This window comes from Pelmatolapia mariae, linkage group LG6 (genome assembly GCF_036321145.2).
Source record: "Pelmatolapia mariae isolate MD_Pm_ZW linkage group LG6, Pm_UMD_F_2, whole genome shotgun sequence".
NCBI lineage: Eukaryota > Metazoa > Chordata > Actinopteri > Cichliformes > Cichlidae > Pelmatolapia > Pelmatolapia mariae.
The window spans coordinates 9801909-9828428 of record NC_086232.1 but is presented as its reverse complement, the minus strand read 5'-3'; the positions used below and the strand labels follow the sequence as shown (position 1 = coordinate 9828428).

General features: G+C 38.9%; 1 protein-coding gene across 1 annotated transcript in view; it reads left to right on the top strand.

Annotated features, from left to right (window-relative positions):
* Positions 1 to 26520, top strand: part of LOC134628446 (voltage-dependent T-type calcium channel subunit alpha-1I-like) — a 190994-nt gene that overhangs the window by 38390 nt on the left and 126084 nt on the right. Inside the window, exons 3-4 of the mRNA XM_063475124.1 lie at positions 133 to 266; positions 22825 to 22922. Coding sequence (XP_063331194.1) covers positions 133 to 266; positions 22825 to 22922 — 232 coding nt within the window. The remainder of the gene's footprint in view (positions 1 to 132; positions 267 to 22824; positions 22923 to 26520) is intronic.

Below are 26520 nucleotides of genomic sequence, written 5' to 3'. Positions count from 1 at the left end.
CTCTCTCTGTGATCTTTTTGTTTCCATCCCAACAATGATTCATCGTTCCTGCTGCCAAAAGCAGTCAGAAATGACATTTTTCCTTATTTTTTCCCTTATTAACACCTCGTATCTCTGTTTCTTTTCTGTCAGGCCTTCGATGCGTTCATCTACATCTTCTTTGCTATGGAGATGGTTGTAAAAATGATCGCTCTGGGGATCTTTGGTCGACGCTGTTACCTCGGGGACACGTGGAACAGGCTGGATTTCTTTATCGTCATGGCAGGGTGAGGACCTTCTGTTCTATTTATCTGACTCCTTTTTCCCCATCAGGAGACTCACACGAGTGGGAGCGCTGAAGGGTTTTCTCCCAAACACATGTCTTGACAGCTATAACATCAACAACAAAAACAAATAAATAAAATAAAAAAAAATAATAAAGGGAAAGTATGAACTCATGCATTGTGGGTCAGTGTAATGCTAATTAAATACACCCAAAGGGCTACACTTAAACATTAGCTGATTCTTTCTCAGTAATTTGTTCCTCTTCGGTCTGCTAATATAACTTGTAAATGTTTCATTCCACATTTAAACTGGAGCTCTCACACAGAGAGTGTTTGAATTATTCGAAAGTTCAAATATTTAATTATGATTAATTCTGTTTCGCTTCTGTTTAAAGGCCAGGTTCCAAATCCCTTTTTGGCTCGGCCGTTTTTGTCTTCCTCTACAATTCACAATCCACTGTGCTACGATGCGTAGCCAATCAAGTCGGTGTTACAAATGTAACATGGCAGTGGGTATTAACGTGTGGATAGTAACTGGCTCTCACTTGGGACGTGACTGGCAGTAACACAGTGATGATGCGATTCAGCTGAGCTAATCATCTCAATGGAACTTATTAAATGAGCTGAAATTACCCAGCCACAAATTCTGTTTTGTTAACTCTACTGAGCTTTTGTGCAACTAAGGGATTACCGACTCCTGATGCTAATCCTAACCCACCCCAGTGTACCTAGTATAATTTTGTTCACTTGTCTCATTAGTAATGATTTCCCACTCTCTACAGCTTAGTTAAATCCCTTGTTATGGCCATCTATAATGTTTCTCTTTTAATCGCAGTGAATTGCTCCAGTTTCAGTTTCTTGGAGCACTGGTGGTAGAGGTGGGCCAATCGATCCAGTAGTATTGATACCAACACTGATATTGGTATCGGATCGATACTAACGTGACAGGATTGATACTTTGTGTCTGTCCTCTAAGTTCAGAATGTACTGCACACCGATGAACCTTTTTGGATTTATACCCTGTAGCACATTTCAATAACAGAAGTTGTCCCAAAGTGCTTTAAAGACAGGAACATTTATATTTTACATTTCCAAAAAAAATACCCAGTTTAAAATATACATGAGAAGCTGAAAAGTTTTGTTTGTAATTGTGTTCAGAATTTGCAAATTGATGATGATGATGAATCATGAATGACACATTGTTCTCTCCTACATAAGCTGCCTTTACAGGTTAAAAATGTTGGTATTTCTATTGGCAATACAGGCTCTGTAGTTACTTGGTAACAGATTTATACCAAAATTTGCAGTGTCGCACAGCACTAGTAGGTTGTGGTTGGGGGCGTTTTGTTTTGTTTTTTTAGTTATTTAATGTCTTTTTATTAATATGATCTGACTGAAATGCCAGTTTTAGAAGAGAAGTTTGCATTTGAAAGGACACGACAAGGACACTGCTTGTCTGAAAGTTACAGTTTGTAATGTTAACATTGTCACCTCTTTCAAAAATATTAAGGATGTTTTTAAAATCTGGTTCATTTAGTTCATTTGGTCTAGAACCGTGGAACGGCTGTTGCATTTTACCTCTGGTCTGCTTCATGCCAAACATTTTGGTTTGGTTATTATTTTCACCTATTAAAAGGTAATGAACAGTTTTTAAACACAAGGCAAGTAGCTGATTTGCTAGTCAGTGCTGTCGTATCATGAACAGAGTCAGAGCACATGGTGCAACAGCGAGAAATATAATGTTGCTGTACTTTACCTTTTATGGTTTTAGAATTTAGCCACAAAGAGCTCATAATGTCGACACTGCAAGTGCAGCTCATATTTAGAGAACAATGGTTAACGGAGACCAAATAGTGACATCTGCTGTTAAAGACGGATACGATAATGGCCAAAATGAAAATTATGATTATTTTGGACATTAGTGAGATCATGATTATTTATCTCAGTTATTGGTTGATTTGTTGAATTGTGTGTAAACATGACACTGCTTTGTTGTGCAAATCTTTGCACCAAAATAAAATCGGCCCTCCTTTTCACCTAAAGTCGGTGAAGCTCATACAATAAAAATAAAAGTAAAGGAAAATACAAAAACTGTACCAAAATTTTACTCAAAATTAAGTTTTGGTATTACTTTCACTTTCTACATTATGCTACACTCCTGTTAATTAAAACATCTCTCCACGCAGAAGGCCTGATCACCTGATCTCTTAGAAGCAAAATATAAAATCTCTCTCTCTCTCTTTTCCCTCTTTGTCATGTTGCATACAGCACAGCTATTGGAAAAGTAATTGCTTGAGGGGATAATATGGCTTTTGTCCAGTGACTATTTTCCTGAAGCCTTTGCTACTGAGAGTATTTAGTGCATACTTATCTTTGGCCATTATGTTGGTGATTTCAGTACATCTTTGTGAGATGGATCAATATGCGGATGTGCCACACATTTGTGGAGTTCTGTGCTGATGTTGGGTGATTCCTGTTAGCAGCCATTGCATTGGTTTTCTTGGACTTGTGTTTGTAGTGTGTTTTCATGTGGTAGGATAACTCCAAACAATGAACGGTATTCCGAAGGACAAGCTCTTCACCTTCAGCCGTATCTGTATCTGTCTTTTAATTTAGCATTACTAAGCCAGACTACAGCAACAAACATGGTGCATAGTGCAGGTAACAGCTGTGATTGGCACACATAGTGCAGGCACATTGTCAGGCAGCGACTTAGGAAGCAACTTGATGTGATGAAGCACACATTGTCAGTATTGGTCTATTGCATTCATTTAATCATGGGAAGCCAAAATTGTATTAATTGTGCAGATCTGTTTTCAAATATATAAAATGATATCTGCTTATCTCCTGACACAGTGGGACATAATGGTTTCTAAGTGACTGATGCTGTGATACATATTAAAAAATTGCTCATATTATAGTGATAGCTTTTAATAAACAACTGTAGCTCAGGAGGTGGAACGTGGTTGTATACTAGCTAAAAGGTTGGTGGTTCAATCCCTGTTTTCTTGGGCAAGATATTGAAGCTAAAGATGCTCCCAGTATGAGTGTGAGTGCGTGTATGTAGGTTAGGAAGCACTTCGATAAAGAAACAGTCCTTATATTAATGTGTGTGTGTGTGTGTGTGTGTGTGTGTGTGTGTGTGTGTGTGTGTGTGTGTGTGTGTGTGTGTGTGTGTGTGAATGAAGCATGTAGTAGAAAACCCTTTGAGTGCTCAGTCAGTTTACCATTTAATAACACGCTCAGATTTAATAGCTGTTACACTATTCCATTTATGCTAAGCTTACATCAGCTCTTGCACCTAAAGTTCCTCTTGAGCAAAGCAAGATCTTTGTTTTCAGTTCAGCAGTTATAAGGCTCCGGCTCACATTTGACTTTATCAGTTCAAGTTACCATCAGTTAATTATGGGTTTGCTTACATTACTTCAGACAGTACAAAGTTATACATTTGTTTCTGTATACACACAGAAAGACAAATAACATTTTATTTTTTTACTGCATCTTTTCATCTGCTCTGATTAAGGCAGCCAATAGTGTTTTATTACATCAAAAGCTGGAGGCCGGGCTACGAAAACATACTATTACAAAACTGAGAAAAATCAAAACTCGGACAACATCAAAGCAACCAAGCAAACAAGGAAATTGACATAACACAAAATCTACTTGAGAGAATATTTACAAGGACAACTTCAAAGTTTCATAAAAATACAAATCAGTAACCTTCAGTATGTTATTAAGGTTAATTCACACCCAAAAAGAGGAGAAATGTGTCCTGGCCTGGGTACCCTGTAATGCAGCTATCCAAAGGAAAGAGCAGCTGTTCCTGAGTGACAGGAGATTACAGCGGTAAATACAGAGTTTACCCAGCATGGCTTAGTATTTAAAAAAATAAATTAAAATAAAAACTAGGCCAGGAAACTATACTAAAATAAATACTGGACATTTTATCAAAAAAAAAGGAAATAAAAGACACGACATACGATGTTTATTAGTGCATCATTCTCCCAGATTTCAGGAATAATAATATTGGAGCCTAACATTGGAGTCTCTCAGACTCTGTTTCACTGGCAGTGTGAGTGGAAGGCAAGAAATTAGAGTTCATGGCAGAATAAGGAATAAAATAAGCTTTGGCAAGAAGAACGTTTCCAAAGCTGGAGTGCCACACTATCACTTAGCACGTAAGAATTAAAGTAATTAACATGGTTTGAAGCAATTAAGTTGTATCCTATTATTTTTATGTTCTCGGGATTTGTAAATATACCATTAGCTTGCTGCATACTGCCTCCATGATCATTCCCATTCAAAAACAGAAACAGGTTTTCTGGTGACACCTGTGTGCATCCACAAACCTTAAGCTTTTGACAGATGCCTTAAGGATGGAGAATGTCCAAACATCAACAAACATCAAAACTAGATTTGACATCCTTGTTGCTGACCAACAAAAACACAATCACGTATCTGGGTGACCAATGTTTTTAGGGAGTGGAATGAATAGAAACACAACACTCACAGTGCTGAAATATGTTAAAATCAATGACTTTGTAGACATGACAGATTGTATTAACATTAGTCTGTTTTCCTTTTCCAAAAACCAAGAACTTAACGTTTATACTAACCGGTTAAATTAGCTGGAACCGTGCCGTTGTCTGTAAGTTAGGGCCACTGCGTTTAGAGGCTGGAAATCAGCAAAGGAGCTCTGAAGCATCTGCTTACTGCTGAATTTCACTGTGTAATCTACAAAGAGCAGCAGATCACAACCTGTACTGGAGCTCGCATTAGAAATGATTGTGAGTTGTGATTCTTTTCTCCACGATTAGTCGTAGGGATTCCCCAACTGCAGAGTCTAATCGTAACCCTCTACAATGTAGATAGAGACTTGTACTTCAATGAGTACTTTTTAGTTTCTTACTAAGAATACATTTCATAGCCTGTGCTTTTTCACATTTACTTGAGTAAAGACATTGCATTAGCACTTCAACTTTTAGTTGAGTATTTCAAACACAGGTATCTGCACTTCTACTTAAATGAAGCCACATCATTTCCTCAAAGATTAATAAAGTAGCATTCTGATTCTGATAAAGAATGTCTGTACTTTTGGCACCACTGGCCACAGAATATTGAAGTATGCTTAATTACACTTTCCTGTCCACAGGGTGGTACATTCTAAATTACAGTATTCACACGCTACCAATGCTATATAATTAAGGATGCAGACTCCAAACTCTAAAAGTCCTCACTTCAGTAGATCCAGTCACTAAATAGGAAGTTTTCACAAAGGTATATAGCAGCTAGGTGCTCCTAACAGCTGCACGTGATTAAGTGTGATCAGAAATCTTGGCACTTTGCTGATCTGAAGCATTCAGGCCTCACAATGCACTCTGGTGCCGAATGAGACGAAACAGCAAACAAACAACAAACTGGTTGGAAAAAAAAAGAAGGAAGAATCAAGGTTCCTGTGACCCAGTCAAAGTACAAATCTCAACTGGACTAAAATGATTTGGTGGGACCTTAAGAGATCTGCGAATAAATGAATGGCCGCCAGTAGGCCATAATTCTTGCATAACGATGTGAGAGACTTATAAAGTCTTACAGGGAAGGATTATTTCAAGTTATTGCTGAGAAAGTGCTTCTACAAGTTACTGAATCATGGGCTGTACTTAGTTTTTCCCAGGACCGGATGGAGTCCTGTTAAAAGTTTCTGTTTCACATCACTTTTGTAAAATGGGTTCCATCAGTTTGTCAGCTCCATTATGAGTAACTGTACCTGTTAGTCATACTTTGACAAGCTTCTCAAAATGTTACAATGAGTACAGACCAGCTTGAAAAAAATAGTTCACGTTTAAAACTAAATAACCTGTACCTATACCCATTGCCTTTCCTATATTTTTGTGTTTCTGTGGGTCCCAAATTCTTTTTTTGTGACCGTCTTTATTTTTTATTAGTCTTTCTCAAAAAATTAATAATCCAAAACCTGAGCTTTATGCAAAAGATTTGTACAAAACAACAAAAAAGCTGATTCGCTTTGTGTTGGAATCCATGCTTATATCGTTGAAAGTTACTATTACTAATGCAAGCCAGTCTTCCCACTTACTTAATGTACTTTAGTTACACTATTATAGGAATTGTAAGTTTTTTGGTTTTTTTTACAAATAGTTGAAGATATCATGCTCACTAATACTTTAAATTGCTAAATTCAGTCAAATTGCAGCTTTCTGCCATAAAGTTTCCTTTTGTTGCTTTTTAATTTCCTCTGCGTTCATCCTCTCCTTTTTTGATTTTCACTTTCAGAGATTTGGGCCAATTTTCCATTCACTTTCACTGATATAGTTTCTCCAGATTTTCCAGCTTTACAGTCACTGGCCCCGAGGCTACAGAAGATTCTACTTCCACCATCGAACTTCCTTTTAATATTTGATCTAGTCCTTTTTTCCTCAAGTCCAAAAAAATCAGCACACGTCTTTCCTCATCATCATTTCTTTGCATCAGCCCACAATGTTCAGTGCATGCGTGGCATGGAAGAGATACTGCCATCATCACCAATTACTCCCTAGTCTTGCGTCCACCACATGCAGCGTGCTTAGCGACAAGGAGGAGGGGGCGTGATAAAACGTTGCACCCCTGGGAACTAGTTTACTGCAAACACAAACAGTAGGCGAGCTGCAGGGAAGGGATTAGGAGCAGTGTGAGGCTCACACCAGGCTCAGCTTAGCTTGCCTGTAGAGCTGAACCCTGCACACAGTTAGTGAGGGAATATTGTTCGAACTGCATGTTTTTGTGTGTGGACTGCTCTTGGATTAGGTAGATGCCAAAGTTAGTCTAAAAGTTGGCTTTTTTAGAAACTCTCTTTAATAACCCCTTGCTCCAACTGCATGCCTCCATTAGTGATGTGAAAGGCTCCAGACAATCATCTTGTGTAAAAGATGTATTTTTAAGGTGAAATGTTCTGTACATTGATATAAAGCTAAAGAATAAGCTCCCCAAACACATAATTGACTGTTAAAAGTGTCTAAAGTTAAGCTTGCAAACCTTTCTTCACTTGTAAAAACCAGTTGGCAGGCTTTGAAGGGCAAGTTGTTAATAGATTGATTTGTGCACATGCATGCAGTGATGCCTCTTCGTTCACTCCTACTTTGCCACATTTAAAACCTATTACTATATATAATCGTGTTGAATACAGTGAAATTTATGAAGCTAGCGTTGGTTTTTAGTCATTTTTCCATTCATCCTTATTCTTTGAGGCCTGGCAGAGCTGAAGTGGTGATGGAAGTCTGCATATTAAGAGCACTGTATTTTATTTTTCAGTCAGAGAAGAAAATTAGCCAGTAGCTAAATTTGGCACATTGTGTTTATTCTGATTAGGCTGGCTGATTAGAGGAATGGTTTATTTGAAGAGTTTTAGTCAGGATAGTGCAGAAATTGTACTAGTGAAGGTTATGATGTCGTGGCCTGATAGATTTGTGCATATGGGAGTCTTTTTCACACATAAACGTTAGTCATGGATTATCTAATACATACTTCCCTTAGGCTGTAGTTTTCATTTTCATTGCTATGCAGATGAAACCTAAATTTATCTCTGAAACCAGATAAAATAAATCAATTGCCATCATGGAGATTTTTGTTCTCTGCTATTAAATTCTGAGTTTATTTGGCACTTTTTCTTCTTCATGTATGCTGTGTAGTGTTTTACTATAAAATTTTGTTCCAGTTTTATAGTTTATAGATTATAAGTTTTGTTGTTCAGTGTCCTTGAGTTTAGTATTTATATTTTGATCCCTTGTGTTGTAGTCTAGCTTTCCCAGCATCCTTCTGTGTTTTGTCAAGTCCCCAACTCTGTCAGTGATTCTCTGTTACTTACTTTTGGTTATCTTTTTCCATCTTTTTTGTCTTGTGTTTGGTTTCAATTCCTTTAAAAGTTCATTTATTAGTTTCGGCTCCGTCTTTCCACTCTAGTGTGTCATCTATACCTAATTACTTTCTATATCTATTTAAAGTCTCAAGTCATCTTTGTTCCTTGTTGAGTTGTACTGTGTTCTAGCTTTGCTCATGTCAAGTGTGGTTCCCTGCATTGTTTTTACTCTGGATCTAGAACCATTAGAAAAATCTAGGAAAAGGCTTTCTTTTTCTTTAGTTTTGTCTGCATCTGAGTACTTTCTGCCCACGTTTAGGTAACCTTTAGGCATTTCTTAAAGATGTAAAAGCCTGGGTGACGTCTAATATCCTACTTCTAAATCACACAAAACTGAGGTTATTGTCCTCAGCCCTAAAATCTTAGCAACACGGTGTCTAGAGTGCCTTAGGTTCATTTTTGACCCAGATATTAAACAAATATGTAGGACTGTTGTCTATCATCTGCTCAGTATCTCTAAAAATATGTGATTGTTGCTGAGGCATGATGAGACAGTCCATGCACTTATTTCATGCACTTATTACAAGGCAGGACTGTTGTAATTCATTATTATGAGGATACTTTAATAGAGGGGTGGGCAACTCCAGGCCTCGAGTGTTGGTGTCCTGCAGGTTTTAGATCTCACCCTGGGTCAGCACACCGGAATCAGATGATTAGTTCATTACCAGGCCTGTGGAGAACTTCAAGACATGTTGAGGAGGTCATTTACCCGTTTGAATCAGCTGTGTTGGATCAAGAACATCTAAAACCTGCAGGACACCAGCACTCGAGGCCTGGAGTTGCCCATCCCTGCTCTAATATGCTGTTTTCTTTAGCCCTGTATACTTCAGAAGTTCTCTGAAAAGCCTTCAGTTCATTCACAAACTGCAGCGAGAGTACTGACTGGGACTAGAAAAAGAAATCATATATCTTGCATGTTGGCTTCTCTTCATTGGCTTCCTGTTGAATCCAGTGTAAAATTTAAAATCATTCTCCTCGTATATTGAAGTACCGTATTATTATAATAGAGCACTTTGCTGTAAGACTGCAGGCTTATTTGTGGCTCCTAGATTTTCTAAAAGTAGAACGGGAGGCAGAGGCTTCTGCTTTCATGCCGCTCTCCTGTGAACCAGTTCCTAGGTTGGATTCAGGAGACAGACACCAGCTCTACTTTTAAGATTATGCTTAAAACTTTTCTTCTTGATAAAGCTTGGGCTTTATCAGTTTGGGCTGGATCAGGTGGCTCTGAATCCTCCCTTACTTACAGTGCAATAGGCTGGATGATGATGAAACTGATGTTTTTGCACATTACACTTGATACAAAAAAAATTAAAAACAACTAAATTTTAATAAACCACTAGCACAGGATAGCTCTCATCTAATTCAGATCTTAAGTGTGGTGGTAAAACATAGCTTGGCTCTTGGTGGCAGTAATAAAATTTCTTCCAATGAGTGAAGCTGATCCGAATTTGTTGCAACGCTGCATTATTCCATTTGCCTAAAGCAGAGTGGACAGTGAGCGTTTGAGAGAAGAAAAGAAACACACACTAAAGCAAATTAAAGCATTAGCATTATACAAGGTTGTCTTTTCCTGTCTTTACTGACTTAATGGCATCTGTCTAGTGTCTATTGTTCAGCATTAAAGCTCTTTTTTTTCACCCACATGAGGAATGTGTTTGTCTGTAGAAAACTGAAGCTGGGTACACACCTCACAAATGTCAGACTGATTATGATTGTGATTTGAGTGTATTGACTGATTCGGCTGAGCTAGATTGGGTCTTTTCAAGGTTAAGTTGATGTTAGCAGTTGACAGGTGAAGGAATTGAGTGTGTGGTTTAAGTTAGAGATGGCACGATACCACTTTTTTATGTCCGATACCGATATCATAAATTTGGATATCTGCCGATACCGATATGAATCCGATATAGTGTGTTTTTAATCAATAAAACTGTTTTTTTAATATCTTGCTGCATTTTGTATAAGTTCATACTCAAGTTTAAATAAACAACAACACTAAAGCTATTCTGCTATACCTGTATGTAAAAAATACACTGCACCCAAAATATTTCATAGTTCAGCAACACTGATCAATCTAATAAACTTAAACCTACTCCATCCTTCCTATTCTGGTATTTTAAAGAGTACTTAGCAGAAATATTAAGCAACCTAACTAATAGGGTTGCAAACTCCCAGCAAAAAAAATAGGGAACCACCCCCCACCTCATGATGCTTAATCGATGTATTCAACTTTAATTTGATGCAGGGTGAAAAAAAATGCACAGAAATAAATTATTTTTCAAGAATAATTAAATATATTCAACATCTTTCTTCAACAGAATTGCAGAATTCACAGATGGTATCTTCCCAAAGGAAAAAGTACTATAGCTTACTAGGGTATATTAGACTTAACAGTTACTATATACAATAATGGACTTCTATACATTTTACATCAGATTAAAACTTTGGGTGTAAGATTCAGATAATTATTTATTAAAAGCTAGACATTTTAAATGAGAATAAGAAAGAAAAGTATGTCTTTGTGCCCCCTTTTCCCTGTTCATGCCCTATCGGCCCCCCTGGCTAAACTTTGCTAGATCCGCCCCTGCACAGTTACCAGCCGTCAGCTCCGTTGAAAAGGATCCTGGTGTAGAAAGTAATATTAAATAAATTCTAACAACAGCTTATCAAGGTTAAACGTGCTGCTGTTGTTCAGCCGCTGGTGTCCTCTTTCTGGTGCAAAGTGGGCCAAAAACAAAGACGAGAGACAGACTCGCGACAGAAAAGCCGATCAGCTGATCATTAAGCAGTTTCACGATTGAAGTAGCAGCAGGAGAGGGAGAGAGAGAGAGAGGCAGTCGCTCCATATATCGGTTGTTAAGCTTAACATGGGAACGCTTTACAAACATTCAGAGATGAACTTACACACTTGCTTTACTTCTCTCTGGGATCACTTCCTCGGAGATGAAATGCTAGTTTTGCGAGGTGCTTTTTTGATATTTAATGGATCGGATTACATTTTTTATTTCTCGCCGATACCGATACGTAATATTGGATCGGTCCATCTCTAGTTTAAGTGTAAAATAATTTCTCTCCTCCTAGCCCTCATTAATCAAGCTGGAGTTTCTAACCAAAATTGTTTAGATTTCTGCTTTAAATGTAACTGGATTACTAAAGCTGTAATTTTCTCCACCGCGGCCCATGTAAGAGAGGTGAAGTGTATGCTTCAGTGTGTGCGTATCCTTTTGCGATAATGTGTTTTTAGGGAATAATTTTAGAGAGGTTATCGGTGAATGCAGGCTGAGCTTTGTACCTCCTCTCTCAGGATACATTCAGTCTCTGAGCCCCATGTCCTCTATCTGTCTCCAGCAGTCAGCCAAGGAAGCATGACAAGAGGTAAAAACATGCTGTGTTTTGAGGATACGACAAGGGAAAAAGAAGAGATATCAAAGCTAAATGTCAGGGTTCATAAATTTACACATTTTACACTCGAAAAGCATTTCTTTAAAACCCATCAGAGGAATGACAACCAGGAATTTACATTATGTTGCTCAGGCTCTTGCAGGTTTACTTGACTGTTGTTCCAAGCTTAGTTGAAATGCTACTGTCAAGTCATCAGTTTGCTAATTGCTTAGTAGTGTGACTGTTGTTCAAGCTACAGATGTTTGCATGACTATCTCCTGATGTAAAAAGCTGCACAATTTCACTTGCTAAGACATTAGCCCCAGAAGTTTTAATGAGCCTATGTTCCAACTGACTGCCAAACTGCTTAGAGTTTGTCTGGTGTTTAAGGAAGAGCTGGAAGATTAGTTTCTATAACTTTATGTGGTCTGATGCTTCACTTACACTGGACATGGCTGAGTTGTGGTGGTTCCTTGGCAATAATACCACTAACAGTTAATGGTGGAATATCTAACAGGGAAGAATTTTCACAACCTGAGTTGCATCCTAATATATTACCAGTCAAATTCGGTAGACCCTTTCCTGGCACGGTGCATGGCTATGTGCTTGATTTTATGCAGTTATGCAATTGGGCGAAAACACCTAAATTCAAAGATTAGGAGGTGTGGTACAATACTTTTGTCCATATAGTGGACAAACCGAGCTGAATGAGCTTGTGAGGCCCCAAGGCTGGATTTTGTGTTTCCTACCTGTTGCAGTTTAGAGACTTCTCATAACCACCACACTATGAAAACAATCTGTACAACATAGCTATTTCATATGGTCAATAAAATGTATAATGTCTGTCTAACATAATAACACTAAAATAACACTTACATCTAGACAACATATTTGCTGTTGTTTGTATGGTTTAGTGGTTGGTTTTAGTTGAAGGACTGCTCTTCTTCTCAGGAGCTCTTGAGATACTTGCATCAGTCTCCATCTACAGTGATAGCTGTGTCATGATGGTCAGATTATACTTGTCTAAACAAAGTGTGCCATTCTTTGGTCTTGCCATCAGTTTCTCACAGTTCACATATTACAAATATGTAAAGCTTTTTTTGGTATGCAGTAGATTTAGAAACTGTGTAACAAGCATATGTTTGCATTATACATCAGCCGTCTCTCCCGTGCCATACACTGAAAGGTGGCAAACCGTACACTGGTAAGCACAGCAGATGGGAGGCCATAATTGATTCTTATTTGCATTAACATGACTATATTTATACATATAGTCATGCCATATATATCACATGTTCGCCCTCTCGTTTGACTGAAATATGAGCTGTCCACTGTTAACTTTTCTCTCTTAAAAATGAATTAGCCTTTTTTACTGGTTTTACAATTACATATATACACTAACAACTTTATGATGTGATGGAACGTCATGTCAACCAAGAAAGCAAGCATCTATTCTTCTAGTACAACAATCCATCAGTAAATCCAAAGACTGGTAAAGGTATAGCGTTCGGTGTTGTTGAAAGAATTTCAAAGTGAAAGTGCTGCAGAGAGATACTCATTCATCTATTTGTGCTTTTTGTTGTTGTAGCTCTGATGGCAGAGCAGGTCAGCCACTAACCAGAAGGTCGGTGGTTTGATCCCAGGCTGCTCCAGGCTGCATGCCAAATATCCTTGGGCAAGATACTAACCCCATGTTTGCCTACTGGTGGGGGTCAGAAGGCCCGGTGGCGCCAGTGTCCGGCAGCCTCGCCTCTGTCAGTGCGCCCCAGGGCAGCTGTGGCTACAATGTAGCTTGCCATCACCAATGTGTGTGTGAATGGGTGGATGACTGAATGTAGTGTGAAGCGCTTTGGGGTCCTTAGGGATTAAGTAAAGCGTTATACAAATGCAGGCCATTTGTTCATTTCTTCTCACAAGGATATTTCTATTGATACGAACACAAGTCAGGTGGCTTAGTAATAGAAAAACCAGCAAGTATAAAGCTGTTGGGTTGTGAGGTTCCATTAATCAGATAAAACTCATTGCAGACATCTACCAGACTGGGATATGTTAAGTTTGGAAGATGGGTCTATGCTTTAAGCTTTATGCCATGTCTCTTTAGAATTTCCTGACCAGTTTTTGAGCTGTGATGAGTTACATTGTGAGTGATTTTGCCAGTGCACTGTTATTTATTTATGTTTTAATGTTTTAGTGTTGGTACAGCTCACACCGATGGAAAGAGATAATCATTAAAACTCAAATCGCTTTTATCTGTATTATCAATATGTCTGCTTCCTACATTATATTTACCCAGTACAGTGCGCAAGCTTGAGCAGCTTTAGATGTTTAGATTCTTTTCCACCACACAGTATCATCAGGGAGGCGTCTAATCCCAAATCCTTTCTGCAGCATGACCCCAAACATAGAGCTAAAGTCATGAAGAACTATGTTCAGCATCAAGAAGTCCTGCGACAGATGGCCTGTCCCCCACAGAGGCCTTATCTCAACATCATGGAGTCAGTCTGGGCTTACATGAAGTGACACAGGAACAGTTTTGCCAATGAACTGTCGCAATAAACAAGACCAGTTGAGTGTTGTCATCATTATTATTATTATTATTATTATTATTATTATTAATGTTGTTGTTGTTGTTGCTGCTGTATTCATGTAGGTAAGCTAACTGAAAGTTTTACTTTGGTGATGGTTGTTCTAATTATCATTAATATAACTTAGTTCAAAATCAATCATTTCTCTTTGATATCAGTTTGATTTCAGGATAATCAGAATATTCCTATTTCTAAATTGAAGGCTGCTGAGGAGCAAAAATAATCTAGTTACTCTGTTCATACTCATGCTATTATGATAATATAATCAAGGCTTTGCCAAACCTGTGAAACAGTCTCTTCCTCTTTACTGAATCTGCCTTCATGCTCTGCAGAGAAATAACTGGTATTTCTATGGTGGGACTCAAACATGGGGTGAACAGTGACTTGTTACAGGAACTATACATTCATTTATTTAGCATCTTTAGCTTGTGACACTAAGGCTTGCTTCACTAAGATATAGCCAGTATGAGGAGGTATGTAATGTATGATGTATGATCTTGCTGTGAACTTGACCTTCTGAAAACTATCAAGGACTAGGTGGGACTTTGATGAGACACCCCAAAGCCAAAGCGGTGAAGGTGAACAGCTGAATGAGAGACTTAAACACCAAAAACTAGTTCATAAAGTTTAGACAGCATAAATGACTTGGTTAGCTTTAGGTACCAACAGTATTTGGTTAGAGTTGGTCCCTGAAACTACTCAGAATGTTGTAAAATGATTGTTTTGTGAATTTTCTAAACCCATATTTTATTCACAGTAGAACATGGAAATCATGCTCCATCCTTTTCGAGCCGTGCTTTATTGTTTCCTAGAATTGAACATTTTCTCAGTTTGAGGATTTTATTTGGTTCCGTGTTCTGTTGTGAAGAAAATATGGGTTTTCTGTTTTTATTGACACAATTTTTTTTGAAATATGGTTGGAATTTACATTCGAAATGCTCTCACTCTGAGTAAAAACTGTATCACTGTTGCCATAGACCCAGCATATCATAGCATGATATGTTATGATATGCAGTACATTCTCATCCCACAGAATGAGAATGTACTGGAAAAACCCCACAGCATAGTCCTATAACTTAAGAGTTCAAAGCTCTCATTTACTAAGCATTATTACCTAGTTGCAGCCATTAGTCAAAAAAAGTGTTTTTTAAAGAATTAAGAAACAAACGCAGCTATTTTTTTTTAACACAAAGTATACATTGCAGCTTCTATTTTGTACCAATCATATAATAGACTAAGAAAAGCACACAAAGAGAATGACACAAGCTCAAATTAACGTCAAATAATTTCATATGACATGACCTGACATACTAATTCAGTACATGTGCAATCTTTTCATTGTACAAACAGGGGTACTGCTCTATACGTATTTTAACCAGGCACTTTCACATTAACACTGCACAGCTGTTGCAACAGGTGTCGTCAGATCAGTATACTGTAATTAGTTTAATTTGAAAATGATGCATGTGATTAGTGAGTTAATGATCCTCAATAGCTTTTGACACAAAGAGTACAGTAAATGAATCGTGTGAATCTTGTATCGCACAGCATCAACTGTCTAAACAGACATATGTACGTTCAGAGCTGATAGCATATCATTTATATATTTATAGTTTATGCTTTACAGTTGACTTTACTTTCATTTGTCTGACTGAAGTAAAAAAGTATATATTACTGCTTCTGGACTGACATATTTAAATCCGTAAGTATCATATGTTTCATGCATTTCGAGTGACCTATGTTTGCACAACTCTTTGTGGGGTTGAGTGTAAAGTGAGAGCAAACCTGTGCACAGCTTTTCAATCAACTGGTACTAAGAAGCAAAATATACAGAACCAGGTCAATGACTCTGTGCACATTGACAGTTTTTGTAGTTTTGCCTCTGTGCAGCACCACAGTGGGTTTTAAATCAAACAAGATATAAGTGAAGTGCAGACCTTAAGCTTTAATCCAAGGGGTTTAACAAAAGTGTTGCATTAATTGTTTCACAGTTCTAATGATTTCTACACAAAGTCCTCCATTTTCACAGGTTTAATTGTAATTGGACAAATTAACTTAATTTTAAGTATAAGGATTATTTTTAATACTTGGATGAATATTTTTGTAATCAATAGAGTCTAGGTCACCCGATTTCACCTGATGTTGTGTTTCCTTCTTTGAGATACTCTGCCAGGCCTTCAGTTGTTGCTTGTTTGTGGCGCTCTCTGCCTTCAGTTTTCTCTTCAGTAACTGAAAAGCAAGCTCTACATGGTAGAGATCAGATGGCTGATTTAAGAAAAAAACATTTCTTTGCCTTGAGAAACTCGTGGGCTGCTTTTGCAGCATGCTTTGGGTCATTATATATTTCCACTGTGACGTGCTGTCTGATCAGCTTTGCAGCATTTGCAGCAATCTGAGCAGAGAGTGTCGGTCTGTACACTTCAGACAGCATCCTGCCGCTTCTGTCAGCAGTCACACCATCAATAAACTCTAATGACCTGCTTACATGGGCAGCCATACATGACCATGCCATATCATTGCCTTCACCCTGCTGTCTTTTATGCTTCAGATCATGATCCATTCCTTTCAAAGACTCTTTTTGAAAGTCTTTGGACAGTCTTTGGCTCTAGGTGTTTTCTGACAAAGTCTAATCTGAACCTCCTGCCTACCTGCCTAAACCCTCTATATTTAAATATTCTTGATGGTGCTTATTAATTGAAGGACTTGACAGTGATACATCACCTACTTAGGACTTTTCTTGACTTGACTACATGTTGTTAAGTTGTTTTTTTGCACAAATCCATTTTATGCATTTGTTATGGTTTCATTTGCTTTGCAAAAGTAATATAAAATGCAAGTCCACCACTTAATGCCAGATTTAGTGAGTGAACAGGCCTCACTAAATGCAACACTTTTGTTGAACTAAAGCTGACAGTTGGCACTTTAGTCGCACCTTGTTTGCCCGATTTAACATCTACTGTGTGCAAAGGCAACTCTACAAAAGAAGGACAAATGGTCCAAAAACATATGTAAAGCTAACTGTATCCTGAAATGTATGAGGGTGTTAAACTTGGTTGAGTAACTTGTGCTAAACTAAGACATTAGCTTCTAATTTTAGATTTGCCAACTAAGTGTTTTTGCCCGAAATGTAACGTGTGAGACGGCTAGCTGGAAGAAACAAGGAAAAACCAGTGAGAAATGGGTAATGTGTCCGCAAACAGCTTCAGCAGACAGCTGGCTTTTATCTTTGACAAGATATTCACATGTCTGAGCATATAACACAGACATACGGACATGTGCATGAGCATCTGTACTCTGCTTGAGATGTAACAGTAGCTTATTAGAGCTCTGACGCCACATGGCACACTGTGGGAATGTGAGAAAGGAAAATAACGTGCGCACCGAGAAAGTACACATACACACACACTGACGATGGAACAAAACTGATGAAGAGCAAACAAAGAGGAGTGGAGAGACAAACTAAGTGACACAAGAGGAAGAGACTGAGGAGAGACTTCACGAGGTGGATTGTTAGCAGAAAGGATAAAAGTAAAGGGCAGGAGGGAAAAGGTAAAGAGAGTGGAGTAAATTACAGCATTTGTAAATGACTGTGTCTGTTTTGTGCTCACGTCTGTGCGCTCCTCTATCTTTTTTGACTTGCAAACCACTTCTGGGACTTAAAATCTACTGCATCCATTAATCTCATTTTAATAATTGATGCCATCTTACCCAGAAGGAGTTTGGCCTGGACTGTTGGCATAAAATGAGACATTTAGCATGTTCCGGTAATTGCCATATTAGTTTATCCTTGCCTATTAGACCATTGTACATTCAGTGAAATGGCTTAAAATGTACAATTTCTGTTGAGCTGCGTTGTTGCTGTCCAAGGCTATCTACTGCCTGAATCACCAATTATAGTTAATTATAGAGTTCTGCTTATACATGTTTCTTATGACTGTAACACAGGGGAAAAGAACTGCTGCTGAACTGCTGTTGATGCTGGTGTGCTGTAATATATGTCCATGAAGGAAACAGCTCTGAAACATAGTTGCTATACTACATGTGACTCATGCAGAGTTACCTGCATGTACACGATATATTGCAGACTTTGACAAAATGCAGCAACTCACACAGAATTCAGTCAGTCTTAAGAGCTTGGAAAGAGAAAGTAACTGGACTTCGTTAAGCTTATCCAGACAGTGATTTCACCCTTAATCACCGGTGATGATAATGACCCATACCTTTTTTCACACCTTGGCTCATCGGATTCAATTCATGTGAGTTAGCTTTGAGACACAATAGCTAACCCAAAAGATTGGCACTTACAAGATGCACAGTCAATGCTGTCAAAGAACAGAATGCTTAAATTTCACTTAGCAAACATGTGTTGGCTTACTTGTCCTGCCAGAACACCCATGATTTCTGGCAAGTGTACAACTTGTCTTATTTGACGTAAAACACAAAACTAAGCTGTTAAAATCCAAATACTATGCAATTAAATATAGTAGATAACAATATACAGAAGTATTGAGTGGAGAAACCCTGACACCTTTTTAGAATAGGTCTTCCTTTTTAGGTTTCATATCTTGGGACTCTGTAACATGATGAATGAACTCTGTACTGTTGTTACGGTCACTGACCTCTAGGGGCTCACCCCATGTGAGAGAGCATCGGTCCTGTTTTTAAAGCCTTGTTACTTAACACCACAAAATTACCCCCAAAATCATCCTTGATTGCTGTGTAGCGTTCTAAAGTGTGCTTCTTAAATTATCTCCAATATTCACAGACTTCCCCTCCAACCGAGAGGGCAAGCCTGAAGAAAATCACTCCCACTGTTCCACTCTGATGCCTCCTGAGAGAGTATTTCCCAATGCTAACTTAAACAGCAGAGACAGAGCAAGTTTCTGAAGAGAAGAGAGACACCAAAAAAACACAGAAAAATGGAATAAGAAATATGTTTAAGATTCGGTTAAAAAAATCCACATTCCCCCATCCAAGGCCACTTTGGAACAAAAGTAATCTAGTTACTCCACTGAAATATTCATGAAGCTATTTGGTTGGCGAGCGGTCCCAACTCAAACACAGACAGACACTAAATTTAGTTTGACTTGTGTGAGTGTATGCAAAGGTTTTGTGTGTCAGAGAGTGACGGCCAGTGTGTGCTTGTGTGTGTGTGTGTGTGTGCTACGAGTAAGAGTGCATGTGGATTCACAGCTTATGTAACTACATACTTCAGGAGTGTGCGTGCGTGAGTGTGTTTCACTGTGCAAATGAAGTGTGTGTGGCCCAGTCTTCTAACTTAACACAGCTTTATGAGAGCCATGAGTCTGCCCCGGGCATTTTCTCTACTTAGCGTGTGAATGTGTGTGATTTTATTTGGGTGTCAGACTGACTATACAAATGCTCAGTGTTGGAAAACGTAGGGTATACAGGCGTAATGTTTACGTGTGTGCGTGTCTGTGTGTGCATTTCTATTGTCTGTTGTCTTTGGCTATCATTCTGTGCACACGTACGATTGTTTGCCTGTGTGTCTCTCTCTTGTGTAACCACGTGTGTGAGCTTTATCGGAAATTGCTGCAAAAAATTGCTGGAAAATGACAGATCACACACACACACTCTCTAAAACACACACATGTACACAGTGAGACTCATGCCTTGTCAACACGCTGGAGCACAGTGATTAAAATAGCAGCTGTAGACACGAAACACTAAGTCCAGTTCATTTTTTCCTTTCTTTCCCACTCGGTGCTAGACATACTGTTAGGGTACATCTTACCATACACTCACACACAACAACAACAGCAGGCTAGGATGTGCCACAGTGTGCAGACGATTATTTTAGATCATTTTCTTGAAAGAAAACAAAAACCCCCGGTTCAGACCTTATCCCCCCACTGAATGGCTGTTATCAGTCCCATGCAGATCACAGGTAGGTGGCCTCCACCTCCTCCCAGTGGGTAGTTCCTTCGTCCATGCTTAGCAGAAGTGAGAGGGTTTTTGTTGTCTCATAAACAGCAACAGAATATATCCACCAGACTTTTAACGAATACACATGAGTTTGGCAGTTTTTTGGGGGTATTTTGTTGAGGAGGAGTAGACTCAGTTTTTGCTTTTCCTTGAAATCTCTGTTAACTTTTGTTTTTCATGTATTTATTTTTTGGAGTAATTGGATGGGGTTAGGAAAAGATTGCGGTTTTGCCATATGGGGTAACACAAAAGCAAACTACAGCCACTATGCACATTACTAAAAGATAGGGTAGTTAATAAGGTTGGACATCTGGAGCACATAGACTCTTTATTTTCAAGCTGAAAAACACTGAAATTTATGGATCTGGTAAGATTTAAACAACAACGAGGAGTATGTGCTTAGCAATCTGTGGGGTGAGGATCTGAAAAAATGCACAATATAAATCATTTATAATATATAAAGCAGTATACGATCGAGGCAGGGTGTTGAATATTTATATGGTTGTACTGCACAATAAAAACTGATAGTTGTATATAATGACATATTTTAAAAAGCAATACCTCTGAAGAGGTGTAGTTAAATAATTACACCTGTATGTCTATATGAAATGGTCAGCATTTTTTTCCCGTGTGGATATGATGGCTTTCACTGATTTGTTTCTTTTTATGTTTGTTAGCACTTGTTCGTTATATGTTTGAAATAAAGATTTGATCAAGTGTTTATTCTGCTCCACTCCCCCCACAGAAAAATCCCCTGACAAATTGGAGCACCAGCCTGTGGTCCCACATAGATGCACTTGTCTCTGAGTAGTTTGTGAACTCTGACCGTTATTTTCATGGTCAGCGTGTTTTACTAGAGTATTTTTGCCTGATTTGTGCAGGGAGCTGTAGCAGTCCTCCGCCGCCACCTGTCACCCGCCAAGGTTATGGTAATATAATGGCAACAAGAGAGATTCATATTTCACGGCTCACCGGGTTATATCCGTACCTAACGGATGCAATCAAGCGTGGGCAGAGGTTTGGTCACCGGAGAGAAGTTTGGTCGCTGGACCGCAAAGAATAAAACAAACTGTTTTGCTCACTAGGTTCACCTTTGACCTAATGTGGGCTGAATTTGTCAATGTGAAAGCTCTTTCCAGGCTTTAGGATGATAATTTTCCCCAGCTCAACATTTGATAGAAGTCAGCAGCGCTTACAGTTCTCTAATCCCGGCAGGACTTTGACATCTAAGTTAGATCATTACAGTTTGAAACTTGTTTGAATTTTCCAACTTTAAAACCTCGCAAACATTTCAAACTGGGACACTCCCTCTGGAGCATCACTACATTCCTGCGCTACCGTCAGTTTTCCGGTTATTGCACAGTCGTGCGTTAAAGGCTCTCCTCCAGGTGTGCAGGTCGAGAGGTCGAAAGTGAAAAATGTAATCTGGCTCTTTAATCACTTGAGAAAGCACCTGCTAGGCTCTCTGACTTATACTTGAAACGAGCATGTTTTCACGGAGCTTGAATATCTTAGCAGGAGCAGAATATTTGTGTCAAATACCTGAAACTTGCCTTTACCACGCTCTCCTGCGTCTTGAGACGAGAGAGTCCACCCCCCCACCCCCACCCTTTCTCAGCCAGAGAGCAGCTTCCTTCTGTTCAGTCAGGTGTATGCATATTGCTCTCTTCTCCCTGCCTCTCTGTTCCCAGCGTTGTAATTATCTCAAACACTTGATAAAACCCTCAGGCTCTCTCTTTCTTCCTCTCTCAATCTCACTTTATTGCCTTCATTATAATGCACTTAATCAACCCTTGGTGCTTTCCTCACGTTGGTTTCTGACCTATCTGTCACTTTCTCACGTTTTTTTCCCCCTGCCATCTCTGGCTGTTTCTCTTGCTTTCTGTCCTCTGCCCCGTTCTCTGCATGCCCCCCACCCCCACACACTCCATTCCTTAGGCAAAAATATATTTTCCAAGTGATGAATTTGTTAGGACCAGGTGAAATAGCAAAATTCTCAATCTTTTCTTCACCTTTCTCCGTCTCCTTTATGCCGTACCTAGTTTAACTTCAAGCCTGTTTACTCCCTCCACCTCCAGTCTTTGCTCCCTCGCCAGGCTCCGCTTTCATCTCAGGTGGTTGCACGTTTAATCTCGCGCACCTCATGCTTGTGTACACTCGCCAACCAACCGGTATGCACTTTGATGCATTCGCTACGTGTGCTAAAAGGTGTAACCAGTTTCCAGGGATGCTGAAGGTTTTCAGTCGTGGCTTGACATCTTTCTCCACCTCAGTCAAAAAAATACAAAGGAAAAAAAGGAAAAATGTATAAAGACTCCTACATTCATTATTATTAATGTTCATCTGCAAATTAATGAATGTCTGTTTTGTAATTTCCAACACAGTTAAGATAATGTTACAGTATTCCACTGACCCCGTTCTTTCTTTAAATGTCTTCCATTATTAGGTACACATATTCCAGCTCATTAATTCATATTAGGCTCTGCACAGCAGGTGTCCAGCTGTGCGAGGATGTGAACAATCTTCTGTTTAGGCTTTTTTAATATTAACAGCCCTGAAAGGAGGAGAACATTAAATCAACTTAAGCTGGAATTTCAGATGAAACCGCTTTTCTGTGAGGATCAGAGACTTTTTTGGGGGGGGTTTGGTTGGTCTTGCAGCTGTAGAACTGCAGCTGTTTTGGGAATGTTGTAGTGTGGATTTTTAGTGTGTGTTTAATTTGGATGCTTTTTTTCCCATGTTCCAGGATGGTCGAGTACTCTCTGGACCTGCAGAACGTCAACTTCACGGCCATCAGAACAGTGAGGGTGCTGCGGCCGCTCAAAGCAATTAACAGGGTGCCAAGTAAGTCGAGTCCTATAGACTGTGAACACATGATAGGCAGCCATGGCTGTATCTCCATCACTATTTTACACAAAAAGCTCTCAAAACTCTTCTCCTCAACTACTCATTTCACTCTGGAAACAAACAAATTGTAGGATGACATCCATTCATGTTTTGCCATCTGTGGCTCTTATTCAGCACCATGGACAGCTGCCTGGTGAAGAAGGCTGCCCAGTAGCTGGAACGTGTTAAACATGAGTCACTGAGCCAAAAATACCTTAACAGGGAACATGTTTGGGAGAACAAGCTATTTACTATTTATTAGCTACTTTGATTAGGGCAACAATTAATTTTTACCAGTCAATAGCTTTCAAAAAAACGTGACATGACATGACATGAAAAAGGTTTTTGGAGATGTATGGTTGGATCCCACTCCAGCTGGCCATAGTGGTTATATTTAGATTTGAGAGTACATGTACAATAAAGATCATTTTTTGAACTTGACCACTCTGAGTCGGAAGTCTTTCTCTTTCCAAAAGAATTCAAAAGAATCGAATTTAATAAGAGTAAAGTTAACCGCTAAGGTTAGCAAGCATAGGCATCCATAAACTGTACCTGTGTATTTTCAACACATTATAGCAGGTACCTGTTATTTGGTTGTAAGACTAATAATGTTACTAGGATGTGAGTCACCACAACTGGAGCACAGACTTGTTGGATTGGCTGTATTTCAGAACAGGTCACGGCATTTGCCACACAAATCAGTTAAATTGCTCTAAAAGGCAACAAGAGCACCAACAAGGTGACGGTAGGGAAAACTCTCTATATAACACTATCAGTGTACATGGTCTCCAAGGTTTGTGGCGCAGATATTTATAAAAGCTTAAGGGAAGCTATCACATACTTTGATTTGAAACCCACTCTTTCTTCGGTTATCACTCATTAGTTTGTTTTGCCATGCGACCTCCACCTTATTGTTCATTCATCATTCACTGTAGATTTCCAGTTAAACAGCTGCCCCGAATGTTTAAATAAAACACAGCTTCTGGGTGGGTGCGTTTGTCGCTACACCTTACTAACAGATGCCTTCTGCTATTGTTTGCGCACACACCAAATCCTGCAGCGCTGAACACATGCCACGCCATTCTTCATTCTGGATCAAATGAGCTACATGAGAGCAACAAAACTGCAACTATGGCCCCATATATACAACACAAACCAGCCAAACGCCTGATTGTCTTGGCTGTAACTGTGCCATTTGGATCATTTACCTGTTGTCTACGCAGCCAGGCCTTGCTGTACTGCCTTTGAGAAGATGTCTCGTGCATTTTGAAACAGATTTGGACAACTGCATAAAGCAACGAAATAGAAGAGACGATTCCAAAAGGAGGGTGGGGTCATGTTTCATCTTTGTTTAGCTATTGGACAGTGTAATAATATCTGCCTGTAAGTGCTTTCATCCTGTATGGAACTAGCTTCCCGAGGACACTAAGTGTGCATGGCTATTTAAAATCCTAAAAAGTAATTTCATCCACACTCAGCTGTGCTAATCCCCCTCCCAGTCAAAGTCCTCAGCAACCCAACCCGTCAGGAAATCACCAGACATCACTGAAGTATTTTGAGTTAGCTAACCTTGTCACTTTGACTCCAAAAGTGCTGCTTAGTCCTTCTTGATGAGAGTAATCAGTTTGCTGCCGGTTGCTTCTGTGTCTAAATTGTGCCTAGCAGGCAATCATTTTCAGAAGCTATGAGTACTCTCTAAGTCAGATATGCTGGTGCTTGAAGTTAATGTTGTTCTGCTTCCTTTGTAATTGCTAAACCTCCCACTGCTCATAAATCTGCAACACAAACCATGCAATTAGTTTTTTTTCTTTAGTAAAAGCAGGTGTAACCATCTTGGTTTGTTACAGAGAATGTATGTTGATTTCTATATTTGTCACCTAATATACATGAACATGAATAAGCCATTGCCACTCATTTTTAGTTATGACTATAGTTGTTTGATGTCTATCTCCATCCTTCTCCCTGTCTCTCTGTCCTTTTGTCTGTCTTACTCTATCACTTGAGGTAAAAAGGAGTTCTTAAATATCCCATTATTTTCTTTTTATCTTCTTTTCTCTGTGATCTCTCTGTCATGTTTCTGCTCTTAGCTCTTCCTTTATCACAATGTTCAGTCAGTTTCCTCCTCCTCAGTCAGCAGAGCGAGATCCCGTCTCAGACCTCAGTCATTCGCCTTCCTCCTGCTCCTTCCGCTCTTCTTGCCTCCTTCTGTCATGTACTGTCTATTCTTTTCCATCATTTATACCTCCCTTTCTCCAAAAGCAGAAGTATTTCTTGTCCTTGCATGTCTTGGAAGCATTGGAAAACCCTGGGATTGCACGATAACCACCTTTGTTAAACTGAAACATGAAATGACAGAAATGTCAGTGAAAAATCTAAGGCTGTCAATGTTAACACTTTAACGTGGATTAATGCATCGTTACGATTAACGCGATTAAAATTTCCAACACAATTAACTCATCTGAAGCACAGAATGACTCAAGCTTGTTCAAAGTTTGTCCATTCTGCACTCCAGATGGGTTCATTGCGTTAAAAATTTGAATTGCGTCAATCGTGACGCCGGATTAATCCACGTTAACGCGTTAACATTGACAGCCCTAGAAAAAACATATTCTGTGATCTCTTTTAAAAACGTTTTCACGGAACAACATAATCACAACTACTCAGTTATTTATGTGTGTTGCAACTTTCTCTACATGTTGGAATTAGAAGATGTTGAGGTCATGGCTTAATTTTAATGACCCTGCTTTTGGCATCTTTCAAATTTTCTAAATTTTATGTTGACTTTAGTCCCGAGACATGGATGGATGGATGGATGGATGGATGTTGACTTTTTTTAGAATAAGACTGAATAAGGCTATTCCAAATAGAATGAAGATGAAAAGGAAATGGAAATGAAAAATAAGAAAACAAAACAACCATAAATCTAACATAGAGGTTGCTAAAAAGGGACCAAAGAATAGTTAGAAAGAAAAATAATTTCAGGATGCGCTCTTAGAGAGTGGGTCTCTAAGGCAAACTACCTCACTTGGTTGGCCTTTGCAAGTAACACTTTCTGTGTTTTCAGAGATACTGTATTAGTGAGTCCATAACTAGTGTTAGCTCACTAACAACAAAATGAACTATTGTGTAAAATCCATTTGAAGTGTGTTAAAACTACAACTATGCTGATTTCCTGACTATAATTATATTCTTATTATTGAAGTCCTGAAAATGAAAGTCCCTGACCTTTGCAAAATTGTAAATTATAAACTAAACCATGTTTCCCGACCTACAATCAAGTTGTTCCTGACCTAAACAAACCTTACCCAAAGCACAGTCCCAGCAGGCAATTTTTTAAGATTTTTGGGAGCTGCTGACAACAGTGTTGTTCTTCCAACATAGACGTCAACTCAGAGAACACTGTATTCTACCAGAAATGACTCAGTCGTGTGTCAGAACACAATGATTCTTCTTTTTAATCAACGTCGGTGTCTGCGCCGGCTGTGCACAGTCATGCAATGAAGCTTCTTCATACATGTCACTTTTTCTTCCATCCATCAATCCACATTACTTTTTG